Source organism: Microcebus murinus, chromosome 9, assembly GCF_040939455.1.
Source record: "Microcebus murinus isolate Inina chromosome 9, M.murinus_Inina_mat1.0, whole genome shotgun sequence".
NCBI classification, from domain to species: Eukaryota; Metazoa; Chordata; class Mammalia; order Primates; family Cheirogaleidae; genus Microcebus; species Microcebus murinus.
Genome location: NC_134112.1, coordinates 55,055,297 through 55,071,063, shown reverse-complemented (window position 1 = coordinate 55,071,063; position 15,767 = coordinate 55,055,297). Strand labels below are relative to the sequence as shown.

At 34.0% G+C, this 15,767-nt stretch overlaps 1 protein-coding gene across 7 annotated transcripts in view; it reads right to left on the bottom strand.

The window, feature by feature from the left end:
- Nucleotides 1–15,767, bottom strand: part of CACNA2D1 (calcium voltage-gated channel auxiliary subunit alpha2delta 1) — a 476,872-nt gene that overhangs the window by 360,962 nt on the left and 100,143 nt on the right. For all 7 annotated transcript variants that reach the window (XM_076006476.1, XM_020289801.2, XM_076006475.1 and 4 more), the window contains exon 3: nt 7,099–7,215. In XM_076006476.1, coding sequence (XP_075862591.1) covers nt 7,099–7,215 — 117 coding nt within the window. The remainder of the gene's footprint in view (nt 1–7,098; nt 7,216–15,767) is intronic.

Below are 15,767 nucleotides of genomic sequence, written 5' to 3'. Positions count from 1 at the left end.
TTTAATTTAGAGTACCCCAATTTTGTACAGAGAAGCAATGGCCTGGCTATATACTACATTTCTTATCCACCCCCCCATTGCAGTCAAAGGTTGCCCAGTGAGATGGACACATTAGTAACAGAATGGGAGCTACCTGCCAACAGGTTTCTTATTGACACGAGAGAAAATTAAGTCACAATCCATTTAAATTGTCTCTTAATCACATTTGAACACAACATTATACCTTACAGGTTCCATAATTTTCCATTTACCATTGTATGTAAGCATTTTATTCCTAAAAACAATCTCAGTCAATTAAAATATCTAATCTGGATTAAAAATCAAAAATCTAAGCTTAGTTTGAAATTCATATAAAATCCCACTAGCATGTTGGCACTACTTTCAGACAGAAACCCCGGCGGGGTGGGGGTGTGTGGCAGACTTTCCTGTTCACTTTCTGAGCTTCTCCTCTCAATCCCATCCTCACCCCACGTCCCAGCTCACACGGGGTCATTTCAGCAATGGCACTGTGAGAAAGCTGGCAGGGGAAAGCCTTCTCTTCACTATATCATGTGTTGGTTCTCTCTGGGACTGATGAATGTTCAACACGGACTTGCTCCTCTGCTGGGGTACTTTCCAGGGTTATTTAGAGATATTGAGGACATCCAGCTGTAATGCCACACCTCTGGCTGTCATTTACATCCCAGCCCTCAACTCCCATCTAACAGTGTAATTCTACCCTCTTTCTGCTGAACTGGTTTTGCCCTGATAGGACCCACTGCTGGATCCAGTCCCAGACCAGCTCCATCCCATAAGGTGCACTGCTGCCCTGCGTTGTGTGTAAGCTTATGCCCAGTGACGCCACCTCTCACTGCCCTGCCACCAGGCAGGCATCTCTCTAGCTTTAGTGCTTCAATTTTACCATCCACAAGCATGTATCAAATCCAAATAAATAAAAGTAATCTCAACTTTGCAAAACAAATAGTGGATTACCTAGTCCCTTTACCACTCAGACCCAAAGGGAAACATATCAGCTCTCTGAGTAATCCTCTCAGAGACATTTACACTAAGATTAAAGAGAACAGTAAGCACACTCTTCGCCTGGGAGAAAGAAAATAGCACAATATTTTACACTATTTTCCCCAAGGAATTTTTCTCTTGTTGTCTTTAACCTGGATAAATTTATACCCTTCAGATAGACTGTGGACTAATGCTCAAGATATACACACCCACGTACACAGAATTTTCAGAGAGCTCTTTGAAATTCATACGTACCTTAGAACCTCACTTTCAGAACATGAGGGTATTTTTTATCTTCTGCTTTTTCTCAGTGTTAGGAAGGCCATAGATTTTGTCAGTCATTTTACTTACCCCTAATAGACTCCTGTCACTTTTTCTTACTTGGTTCCCCTAAATCTGCACCATTGCCCCCTTCAATCTGTGTATATAAAATCACCTTCTACCTACCAAGAGAAAAGTAGTTATCCAGTGTGACTTTGAAATTTTCCCTACCTAAAAATCAGTTATCTTTATTTATATTTAATAATATCCTTTCTGTCAAATGTGAAAGCAACAGGTAAACTGCATGACTCTCATCTACTCTCTGCTTTTTCTGGAATCATTTCTTCAACATTCAGACTTTTTTTCCTTATTTTCAAATTTCATAGATTTCTTCTTTTTAGCTATGAACATGTTTATATGCCCTCGATTCTCAAAAACAAAAGAAAAAGTCTTTAGTATACTCCACATTTCTCCTACCAAACTTCATGAAAATCTACACAAATTTCTTGCCAATTTCTCACTTTCCAGTCACTCTGTAACACTACTAGTCTTTACTCTGTTCCAATGCATTTTACCGAATCCATTCTCACAAAAGTAAGTAAACGATTCCTAATAGCCAAATACGATAAATTTTTAATTCTACTTTGAATCTCTACAGGATTTCACAATTCTTCCTCAGATTCCTTTTCGCACTTCTTTGCACCTAATTTTTCTTGATTTTCATTCTATATTTTGAGTTAAAATCTCTAGAGATAAAGACCAGAAATCTGCATTTTTAGCAAATTTTATTGGCAATGCTGACAAATATAAATGATGGAGAACTACAGGTCTAAGAGTTAAACAGAAATAAACTATTTAGTGAAATAATAATAATCTAATCTTGAGTGGGGGGCAACTACTTTAGTAATCAGTTGAAAACATTTGTCATTTTCCCATTTTCATTATCTAATCATAAGCTCAATATCAAGGCTGAATTAAGAATTGGACCATATTACAGTATTTAAAGCTTCATAATAGATTGGAGCAGCTTTAATTAAAGTTACCAGGACAACCAGAGGGAAACTAAATATGCCATAATTGGAAAAGCATCACTAGAAATATTTGTTTATTATAACCTTGATTCTATTTTCTTTGAGCAAAATGCCTAGAGACCTTCCTTTACGGAGAAGATCCCCTTGGCCGGGCTGGTTGCTGAACAATAAGACCAATTTCATTTACCTACTTCTCTTAGGAGGCACCACTGGAGGCTGGATTTTTTTGTTGTTGTTGAAAAGCTTTCTCCCATAAATTGATCATTAGCACTTGCAGAAATTTCAGCCTGAAATGAATGTGAACATTCATTTCAGGCTGAAATGAATGTGAACAACAATAGTAAATGATGGTTTCTTTTTTGCTTCTAAACATTGCTTGATTTGAGATTAAGAATAATCTGATGACATTAGCAGGATAATGATCATATGGAGCCAGTTTCTGAGACATAGATACAGCAAACGTCAGAAAAATAGTCATTTAGCACTTATGTCTCGGAAATAAAATGGTTCAAATTATCAGTGTAGATTTAGAGGGGGGAAACTGGATTTGTATACAGAAATGCTAAAATTGAATTCTGCTACTACCTCATGCTGTCTATACAGTTATGGACAAGAACCTTGGTCCTCTCAGTTTTCCCCTTTAGAAAATAAGAATGAATAAATATTTATTGTGTCTACTTCATAGAATTTCTGTAAAGACCTAATGCATACAAATCATCAGAATCAAAACATGATTTTATATAGCCACTCCCCAACCAAAGAAAAGCAAACCACAACTAATAAAGTGTAAAAGTCTGTTTTGCTATCAAGGAGACAGAAACTAAAATTTTTTTGTATTGATTTCTGAGATTTTCCTAAGGCTGGTTGATGGATGAAATCAAAAGACCATAGCACAAAATTTGTAAAAATAAAAAGTCAAAATAAATGCTGACACCAAGAAAAGAAATGTTGGAAGAAGTAGTTTACAGTCAAACATAAACAAACACAAGCTAAACATAAAGCGATAAAATAAGTTACATTTAAGTTTTTAATCAACAGGCTATTAAAGATAGGATTAAAAATTAAAGTTAAAATACATAAAATCTGTGTGTATGTATATGCACAATAACACTTATAATTATTGCAGATACTAAAAAGCAATAATTCCATTAAAAAACTCCAGTTGTACACTTCCTTTTTTACCAAAGGATCAAATTATCAAAGATAACCTGATAATTTCTTTAGTAAACATATATAAGAAAACAACCAGTTCAATGTGCTTTTCTTTCACAGTTTTTACATCTGTAATTTCAAAGATATCTTATGTTGATAACCTTGATCCTGATGAATAATAAAGGTTTCAAAATTTTTCAAATTCAAATAAAAATGAAAATTGTTTCAATATAATATACTTTGTTTCATTGAATCATCCTTTTGGAAGTGATTAATCAATATAGGATTCACTAAAAAATTAACAGCCTTACAGAATGTTTTATTAACTGGAACACACAGTTCTTAAATCAGTTTGGATGAATAGTTTACAGGATACTGATACTACCTAGCCACCATTTCTTACTTGTTATGATTATACACTTCTTCAAGCCAAAGGATTATGTTTGTGCAAGAAGAATGAAGATCTTAAAGTCAGACACACCTGAATTTGAATCCTCTTACATTCTTGCTGCTCAAAGTATGATCTTTGTTCCAGGAGCATGAACATCACCTGGAAGCTTATTAAAACGTAGTATCTCTAGCCTGAGCTACTGAATAAAAATTTGCATTTTTTAACAAGAGCCATGGGTTATCCATACACATATTAAAGTTTGAGAAGCACTGGCATACATTACTTATTAGAAACATTTCCGTGGGCAAGTTTCAGAAACCCTCAAAGTCCCAGCTTTCTCATTGAAAAATGAGACTAATAATGCTGTCTAGACCACAGTATTATTGTGAGAAATAATTAGATGATGCTACATAGTAAGCACTCAATGAAGTCTAACTGGTATTAAATTTTATCATCTACCTTAGATTTGTATATTCATAATTTTTTCCATTATATTTACCTATAAAATTGCATTAGTATCCCACCCAGATAAATTAAAGCTTTTTTAATCCAGATGTCTTTCTGAGTATAAGCCTATAACAAAAATAGAAGTAAATTAATAATGCCATCGTGCATTCACTTGCAATATAATGTAGCACCTGTTTTTCAATTAGCCTCAAAATATTTCTATTATAAATAATGTGTTTTCTATTTTTCTTGAATCAAAGAAGCAAAGAATTTAGTTTGAAAACAAACATGAGTCTTATTTGCTGAAATAAAATCTAACTAATTCTTCATTTAATTAACTATTGTGTCTTCTGTATTCTGCCATGATGCAGTTAAGAGCTTCACCGATCCCCCACAGGACTCAAATAATGCACCAGGTGTTTCAAGCTTCAATATCAAATGATAAATAAGAAAGAAGTCTCAATAGCTTCCTATTTTAATCCAATTAAGGTAAGATACACACTATTTCATTCTGCAGCCTTTTTACAGAAACTTTGATCTCCAGATTACCTGCTTCCTACATCCAGAGGAAAAATGTAAGCTGATAAAATCAAAATTAATAAAATCATTTTCAGATGTTACCAGAATATTAATCACTTTAATAGAAAGTACCTTACTTTTTATAAGTTTTTATTGCAAACATTTACATCTCGTAATGTTTAAAAATGGTATTCACATCCGAAACTTGAAGATAATAATGCTTTGAATTTTCCATTAATGAGAGTTTATTTTACTATGGATTACTCAATTATTAATTTTTTAAAATTTAAATGTTCAACTTCTAGCAATATGGCATACCAAATATTTGAACGGAAATTCCTGATACATTACAACAAGACCTAGGATACTTTAAGAAAAATATAAAGATTTATAAGTGACTAAGAAACCAAAGAAAATGCCTGAGGGTCCAGCTATATGAACTGTGTTAAATAAACATGAAATTTAGAATTGTCTTGGGACAAACACCCATAATAGTGTTGAGATCTACAGAATAAAAAGAACTAAACTGACACTCCAGGATTATATCCAACAAAAGATGTGTAAGAACTTATGAAAAAATCTTAAAAGCTTATTGAATGACATAAAAAATTGCTAAATGGAAGATCCTGTTTATAAATAGACAAAATATAATAAAGATATCAATTCTTCTCAATTTGGTCTAAGTCAATATAATGCCAATCAAAATCCCAGTACAGATTTTCCTGGATGATTTAGATGAACGGTGAATGTTAGAGAATACTCAAGATCTTTCTGAAGAACTTAGTGAGGGACTCGGACTACCAAACAATCAGAGCTCACTGGAAGAAGGCAAACTGTTTAAGAAATACCCTGGGAAAACCATTTGCAAAATAATTAATTGAATTGCATATACTAACTGAAAAGTATATGCTAATATCACTCGCAAGTGGACTAAGTACATAAACGTGAAAGACAAAACTTAGAACCTTGTAGAATAAAATATATTTAAAAATTATGTATGTAACCTCAGGGTAGGGAAGTTATTTCTTAAACAAAACACCCCAAAATACTAATAATTAAAAGAAAAGTTGACTTTCACTACATTAAAATTAAGACCTTATCTCATCAAAACCAGGACACAGACAATGGACAAGGCACAAACTGGAAAAAGATATATGCGTCATATATAACTAACTGAATTACCATCAAGAATACATAATCTAAAATGAAAAACTAAAATGAAAAACTAAAATGTGCAAAAAAATTCACTGAAGAGGAAACAAGAATGGTATGTGAATATACTGCAAGATGTCTTCCTCATTAGTAATACACAGAGGTGCCACTTTATGCCCATTTCATCTCCTATAATTAAGAAGTCTGACATTCCCACATGTTTGCCAGAATTTGGACCTATGGGGACTCATATATGGTTAGCAGAGATCTAAATTCATACAATTATTATGGAAAAACAATTGTCATACTTTTGTAAAACTGATTTTGTGAATAACCTACAATCTAGCAATTCTCTTATCCTATATTCACCCTACAGACATTCTTGCACGTGTGTACCAGGACACTTGTTCAAGACAATTCAGCAGCACTATTCATTCAGCACTATTCCATCTGGAAACAATCCAAATAATAATTTGCCAACACAGAATAAATGAATAAATTGAGATATATCCTCATTAAGTAGTATTTAACTGGGAATAAAATTAATTAAACCTAAGTGCAAATATACAGATAAATCATACTAACATCATGTTGATGGCGAAAAGCAAGCAGATGAAGACTACCTACAGTATGATGTGAATTTAGTAAAGCTGAAAACAAAAAAAAACCATCTTATTTAGCATAGCATTTCTGTGAGGTTACAACTATTTTGAAAAAACAAAAAAGAAATAATTAATTTAATATGTAACATAATGGCCACCTTTGGCAGAGAGGCAGGATGATGGGACAGGACGGTGCCATGCTGTAAAGGTACTGATAATATTTGTGAGTTTTATGTTATATGATATATTTAAACATGTTCATTTTCTTAAGTATCATGATGTACATATGAATTAATATATATCAATTAAATATATATTATGAAAAGATAATAGCGATATGAAATAAACTAATAATTAGAAATAACTTAACTGATTATTTGGGGTTCACAATGAAACCATGATATCTCACCTTTTATGAAGATATTAGATGAACACAGTTACTAAGATAAAGACAACATACCAATAAAACCCTCCAAATAAATCATGAAAAACGAATAATAGATAATAGAAAATAATAAAATGAGCAGATCTGATTTAAACTCACAACTAGGGCTTTAGATCTGTTGCTCAGAAGTTTCTCAATATCCCTGGCTGCAATTTCCACCAGCTGACGTGCATTATTCGGTTCCACAGTATACAAATCTTGATATTTCTCGTAAATCTGTGTGAAAGAAAAAGAAAATTAATAAGAATAACTGCTTACATGGCTTTTAAGTTTCCATTAGAATGTATTTAAAACTATAAACAACTGATTAGAAAGACCACTCTTTTCCTTTCTTTGTCTTGATCATTTCGGAGTCTGGGTACATCAGGCAAGCAACTAAGTAAGTAAGTAAATATAGATAGATAGATAGATAGATAGATAGATAGATAGATAGATAGATAGATAGATAGATAGATAGATAGATAGATAGATAGATAGATAGATAGATGGAATATATATGTGTATATATATATATAGGCTATAAGATTACCGGCTGGCCAAAACAGAGGTTATCCTAACAGGTTATAAAACATCCTTGCACCACAATGGTTTGTTTGTCCAGTTTTGAGGTTTGAAGCTGCACCCTACCTGTCATCAGCATTTTAAGAAAATAACAGAAGGAAAACTGGAACACAGGATGTCCAACTTAGAGGAGGAGTGTGGAGAACAAAGGTAGGAGGAGGGGTTAAAGTCCTACTTAGAGAATGTACTGAGGGACACTTCCCACTGTTTTCCTTTTCTGTAAGCACAGAGGCTAACATGTATGCTGCTAAACCTTATGGAGAGAGGGAGGGAAGGAGGGAGGGAGAAAGAGATTAACTTAAATTTCATCTAGGTAAGACAGGGAGATTCAGAGACAGTTCCCACAGAGAAGAGTTCAAGGTCACTGATGCCTACATTAAAGTTTTGGTTGGAACTGTGATGATATATTCATTTTTGTATTATCAAACTAAACATTTCTTTTAACCACCTAATCAGACTATCCTGAAATTAAGCTAGGTAGCAAAAGAAAAATTTGGCTACCTTTGTGGCTCTCCTCAGTATCTATGGAGGGATTTCCCTAGAGCGGCATGAGCTGCACCTGGCTTACACAGCCCATACACACTCCCAGAAGGAAAGAACAAATTAAAGAGAGGAGGAGGGAGAGGGGGAGAAACAGTGGCAGTGTTTGTGGCTGGAGGGCTGAGCTGCGAAGGAAATCCCTTATGTGTCCAACAGATGGGGTGCACATGCATGACTAAACCATCTTTGAAAGCCAGGACCTGGCAGGTTTTTACTGTCTTATGAGAAGTGAATCCAGGCACACACAGGAACCAGTTCAACCCTGCTTTTCTCTGGCACAACTCCAGCACTCTGCGTTACTACCAACAGGTTCTCTGGCCTAGTCCGAGCGGAGCACAATGCTACTGGTGAATGCTGGCTTCAAATGGGCACTGGCACATGTGCTAACATTTAGCACACAGCTTACTAGTTTTACATGGACTTATAATTTTTAAAGTGATTAAAATTAGTATTTTAAAATATTTAAATGAAACTGTTACTCCTAAAATTAATTGAGGGATTCAAACTATGAGGTTCTGCCCATACGCATTTGAATTTTAACCTTGTAAGTTCTCAAACTACTCAAGGTGCATTAATTTTGTGATATATTAAATATGTGCATTTGGTTTCATCCAGGATTCCTACATATCTATCACTCGATTGCTTATGCTTTCTGCCGAGAGGCAGATTACCGAGTTCTGTTTTAAAGTCCCAGGTCATCCATGAAGGACTTCATCCAACACAAATCCTTCTCTTTCATTTCAGCCTAAGATGAGATTCAGGAACATAGATTAATTGATGTGGGCTACAAATAGATAAACCTCAACATCACTTTAATTGATCCAGGATATTTAGTTCTTTGCAGTAAAACCAATAGAGCTCTAATTGGTGTGAAATGCAGTGGTGCTTTGTACCATTAATAGCTTGTTTATTTCTCTATGAAGTCTAACCTCCTTCCTGTGGAATCAGAAATATAATTTGCTTCATAGTTGGTGGAGATTAGTTCAGATATACAATCTGCACTTCAAATTATATGCTAAAGGTAATGTCACTTATTAAGTCATTACCTATAGATGCCACATACATCACTAGGTACTTTAAAGAATGAATAGATTATAAATCAGAAGAAGGAATTTATTTCAAAGTATATACATATTTTCTCAACATATAAATAATATTCTCTCAAATTTTTAGGATGATTTTTAAATAGTTAAGAAATAAAACCAAGATATAACTCAGAAATAAATTTTAAATAAATTAAGTCAATGCAGCTTAAGTCTAAAGCCCCAGTGTAAATATCCAGCTGTATTATTTTATAAAACCACAACTGAAATGTTTTCTTTGGTAATAAAAATAAAATAAAATGATAGAACTACCCACTGAAAGAACTCGCTCTTGCTCTGGTTCTAAAGAATACAATATTCTTTGTTACTGTAAGAGCTACTGCAAAGGCTTTCAAAAAGTCTCCTGATAGATGTTCAGTAAGTAATTTCCAAAGTAGAAGGTTTCACATGGGTTTTTAAGACTGCATGATGTATTTTCATAATTTACATATATTTCTAACTCTTTTCACCACTAAAATAAGCCACATTTCTATGATATTTAGTACATTAATATATTAATATTTAAAACACAGCCTAGAGTGCCTTTTCCTCTTCCTAGTTTTTTTTTCTTGTAAATAATTATATGCTTTGTCATTTCATCCAATTTTGTTCCCGAAGGAAAAACAGCATGGTGGAAATAATATGAGTTTTTGGCACCAGACAGAGCTCCATTCAAATCATGTCAACTTCTCACATGCTGTGCAATATTGGCCTTCATTTTTCCTACTAGAAAGAATGCAGCATAGAGAGAGACTTCAAGGCAGGATATTTTTCCTCCTAACTCATAAGCTAATATATTTTAGTTTTTCTACAGGTCAAGTTCTCCTCCTGCTACCCTGACACAAGTCTTGACAGAAAGAATACTTGTTGCCTGTACATTCTTTCTTTCTTAGAATCTCAAGTGGCTTTCATATTCTTTCACTGTTACATTCAAAGACCAAATTGGATTGTGGTTCCTCTACCTAATCATCTATGTTGTAAGTTTCTTTCCTCTAATTAACATAATCTGTTAATTATGTTAATTATCTGTGTTAGCACAATCTATGTTCTAAAGTCTCTTTTCTCTAATTAAGTCCATAGTTCCTAGATAATCTTCAAAATAATACATTTAAAAATAACTTCAAATGTACTATCTAAAAAGTGATACCACTCATTGATACAATTGCTTAACAAAATTCCTACAGAAATGTTCTGGAAACCAGAGTATTAGGCCATGGAATGATTTTATGGAATAATACAGATAACCCAGAGATACTGAAAACAAAATATGCTTCCAAGTTTTGGATGACCTAGAAGATTATTGTTAACGATCACTTTTAGGCAGCTACTATATACCATTTTAGGTGTTTCACATATATTATGTATTCACTTTAAGAAATCTAAAAAAAATACATTTAATTAACTATTGTACTAGTGAGAGCAATAGGATTCAGGTTTTGGACCATCTAAGGGACATGTGACTTCCATTTCATTATAAAAGAGAAAACCACTCTCCAGAGCAGCAGAAGGTAAATGGTAACGTGGCACATTTAGGTAAAGTGAGTCAGCAACGCCACTCTATGCCTGTTTCAGCAGACCCTGGGCACAGAGGAAAGCCCCTGGAGATAAGAAAGGAACTGAGAATTAAGGAGGAGTATGTCTGCTAGGAGATAGCCTCAGTGCAGGATCAAGGGAATCCCAATGTAGAGGTTGAGGAATGGACAGTGGGAAGCAGAGGGCCAGCTGAAGGATGATGGAAAAGAACCACCCAAATTGAGGGGCTCCAAGCAGGGTGAGGAGACTGGCCAAGTTGTAATTAGAAATCAAGTTCAGTGTCTATGTCAACAGAACAAAAGACCGCAAATACACTAGATATCTTGTCCCGTAAGTTTCTCCTTGCACTCACGCCCCAAGAAGCAAAGTCAAGAACACTAGAGAACATTGAAAGTTGGAACTCGAAATTTACTAAATCCTTAATTGACCACGGAAGACTTGTTTTGAACTGAAAAAGACTGGCTTTCAAGTGGTGAGATTAAATTTTTTCCCCTCTCCTGGGAGAAAGAATGGCAGCTCATGAGAAAGTTCTCTAAAGAGACAGTCAAATTTCTGCATATGAAATCTTAAATATATAAATTTTGACAACCCTTGCTCCCAGTACCTGTACATTTACTTCCCTTCCATGGAACTTGTCCCAGATGAGTAACCAAGATTTCTGCTGTATCACAGCCATCTTGCTGAGGGAAGTTTTCCCTTTGGCGGTCCCTGATGAAACAGAAGCCCTAGAAGCTCCCACACGTATAGCTGGCAAGACTCTAAGGTATGGCCCTGGCCCCTAACTGTGTCGGGACCTACATCAGACCTACAAAGCAGCTAACTTCTGAGTCAATGGCTTGACAGGAACCAGGTACCAAAGATCTGTACAAATAACAACAAACTGAACCAATCAGATTCTCACACATTGGAAGTGAGTTGGATGGAACATAAATCAAGGGCTTAAGTAGAACTGGAAAGATACTGGAAAACAGTATTCTGATCTACTGAGCAACAGCAGTGGTGGTTGTAACAGACAGAATAATGGCTTCCCCAAAATACCCACATCCTGGTCCCCAGAATCTGTGACTTTGTTGTTACACAGCAAAAGGGAATGAAGACTGCAAATGGAATTAATTTGCTAATCAACATGAGAAGAAATCAGCCCTACATTGCTGGCTTTGAAGATTGAGAAAAGGGGCAATAAGCCAAAAAAAGGACCTCTGATCTACAAACTTGTAAGATAAAAAATCTGCATCGTTTTAAACCAATATGTTTATAGTAATTTATCATAGCAGCAATAGAAGAGTAACACAATGAGTTGTGAAAAGCTCCCAGCTTAGAGTCAGCAATAATAAGGAGCCTCTCTGAGGTTTCCTGGACTCTAGATTGCCCTTCCCTTGCCAACGTACCTTCTAAATTCCCTGAGTTCTTGCTGAAACCCAGGCTCCACCTGAGTTCCCTTAAATTTGTTAGATTTTTTTTTATGAGTACTTCTACAATGAAATGAGTGATTCACTGTTCCTAAAAATAAAAATCCTAACAGAACTCCATGTTTGAACATTGTGATTAACAGTATTTATTAATTATTACTTTGCCCTTTCATTTCATTCATCATTAGATTCTGGTGAATACGAAAGATGAGCTCTATTGTGAGAAATGTACAATTTCCGTTCAGCTTTAGAAAATAATGAAATCAGTTCAAGGACACCCATTACTACCTTCACAATTGTGTGAGGTTCTAAGAAGAAAGTTTACACCGAAGAGCTAAAAATAACAGAATGGATGTGCATGCACTGTATAAAAGTGTAGATAAAGTGGAGGAATAAATATGATTCTACCTCATAATGAGAGGTGGGATTGAAAGAAAATGTTTTATCTCCCACCATCATTATAATTTCATTGTCTTTATAGGTAATAGGAGTAAATTCATATATCTTGGATACTAATGCAGGCAGGGAATGAGATTCATTGTCACCTCAACTGCTTCAGATACCCACAAAATCAATTTCACTTAATTTTAGTTGAATTTTGCAATGTGGGATGGTTTGTCTGTGGGTTAGGTTCCCTGCCCCCTCTTGTTAAGTGTTTCTCTGGCTTTTGAACTACTTGTTCCCTAGCAACTGAGAATGTCTTGTTTCTAAAAGATATATTAACACAAAAGAATAATATAATGTTCCTTCTTGGTCACTTTCAAGGATCAAAGTTCTCGTAACTTAAACACTACAATGATTCAAAAACATAATAATTTTATTATTTATCAGGAGTCTTATCATCTAAGCTGGCTGACACAGAGCTATTGAGATAGGTTAAGATTCATTATCTAAGATCAAGTGTAACTAGTAACTCTAGATCTGAATTGATGTTAGAATATATTTTTACTAATAAGAAAGAGAAAATAAAACTTACTTTTCTCCTATGAAAATTAGATGAGTTTTAAAAAATGAATTTTTACATAAAAATTATGCAGTAATTTCTAATTAATCCCTGATCTTTCAACCTCTCCCCATTTCCTTTTGATTAAAATAGTAAATGATGCAATCTCTTAAACAAAAGTCAAGCTTTGAAATTGTCTTTCTCTTTAGTACTCTTGAGTATATCGTCAGCTGTGTTTAGTACAGTTTGGTAAAGAACTGCAAATATGAACTGCTGAAATATATTAATGTAGCTTGTGTACATTTATGAAGCTATAAATACTCATTTTGCAAGATGCATGGCATTGTATTTCTGCCATTTTAAAAATCACATTCGATTTGATGCGTCTTCATTTTAAGTAAATTATAGCCCTTTTTGTTCTTTCCTCTATAGCCTAGCTTTTTGAGATAGGAATTACCTTTGACATTTTTATGACTTCTATAAGTAGAAGTAGTATGACTTCTAAAAATAGATTTCTATTTTACTACTTTTAAGCATATGCAATCATCTAACATATATAACTTGTGTAAATATCATATTTATTATGTATTTTCTATTTCCTTTCACCAAAACCTAAGTTTCAAGAGGACAAAGATTTTTGTCTATTTTGTTCACTGGTACCTGCCCAGCACATAGTACAGTGACTGGCGCAATAAATATTAATAGCATAAATTGGAGAATGGATACTGTGTCAGGCTTTGCTGGGAATGTGAATGCTGACTTATATAACTTCCTCCTTGTATTTTAAAATCAATATTTATTTTAAACCTAAAAAATATAATGGGTAAGGTGCTATGCAGTTACATAACAGACTCCAAAAACAACACCTATACAATAATTAAATTTCAATAATATACGATATAAAGTACACATCAATATGAGGAAGAATATTGACATTTCAATGAAGAGATTCCGAAATTTATGTTGTCAGAATTCATGGGAAAATAAAATCACATGTGCTATAATCACAGTCAAAAATATGGGATTATAACATTTTAGAGGAAACGTGTGTTTCAATAAGGGATGAAAGAGAGAAGACTGTGTACCATCCAAGGACTTATTGAAAAATAAAGACTGAAAGGAAAATTGAGACATGATTATGGAAGGCTATTAAAGTTAGGATATTACGGTTTACCTTATTCTATAGTCAATTCCAAGCTATTTTAGACTAGTAATATTTAGTTCAGAACTTCTAGTATCTATCACAGCAATTAATACATAAGAAATCAAAATGTTTGTTTACTATAAATACCATCCAAACATAGATAGACACACATACACAATTCTATATATACACACATACAAGTTTATAATTTGGTCATATTCTCAAATTTTTTTATAAGACACAGAGTCAGAAAAGGATACTCTCAAATTTATAGTGCATACTTTTCTAAGGATAACTATATCAAACTGGCATTCTGATAACGAACTCTAGAGTTTCCCTAGCCATTCCATTCTATTTGAGATGAAACAGCTTCTTAGCTGGAACCATCTCTCATTTCAAATGGGACATTATGTTGAGAAAGGATATTTAGGAAGAATGAAGTGAGAACTGGTGAACCTTCCACAGCATACACCGCTATTCGCCCTCATTCCTATTAACAAGAACATGGTGGTGACACTTCTGAGCAGTATATTAAAGATATAAGGAGGAAAAGAACAAATGACAACCATAAACATGCCTCTTAATTTTCTTCATACTATACATAAGAACAGGTGATTATTTCTAATCAGAAATGCAGACTATTTCTGGAGTAGAGGAACTAAATTATGACAAAGGCTAAAGAGTATGAAAAATAGTCATAGCAAAAATTTTTCAATTTTTAGGATAGAGACAATTGACATATAAGGTAAATTATAAGTTCATCTTTAAGAACACAGATTAAACTCAAGGAAAGTATTAAGATATATCTAATAGAAGCTATCTACTTGTTTCTTGTTTTTAATTCCAGGTATAATTCATTAACCTAGCCTCTCCCTTTCCATATCTAAAGCTATATGTAAATTGTGAATTGAGTATGTATTTTGACCAGAAAATTTATGTGCAATCAAAAGTGGAAAAGATCATACTAGATTCTATTAAAACTAAATTAAAAAATAATCAACCATAGGTTGGGTGAGCTGCTTGTTTAATATCTCTAACCCAAAACGACCTAAATTATTTTACTGCCAACAAAAGAATATTAAAAAGCAGCCCAGTTCAATTTGCCCCTGTCATACCTTATTAACAAATGGCTTTTCTACAGCAAGACTACTACCTACCAATGCTGATATACAATTTTTCAAATTTATATTCATTTACAGGATTTCATACACTTATTCTTGTCTCAAATTCTTTAGCCCTTCTTGAGCAGTTTTTCAACCTTAGAATGATTCACACTTTTTACCAGATAATTCTTTGTTGGGGTGGCAGGTGATGTCTCATGCATTGCAGAATGTTTATCAGCCTCATGGGCCTCTATGCTAAGCAGATGCAAGCAGCAACTCCACCCCCCACCCCCGCCATGCCCCAAGTTATGATAACAACAAATGTTTCCAAACACTGCCACATTTTTTCTGGGGTACAAAGTCGCCCCTGGATGAGAAACACTGCACTAACTATATATTTGGAGAAATAATAAATAATTTATCCCTCCAAGTACCAGCATAATTTAAGAAAAT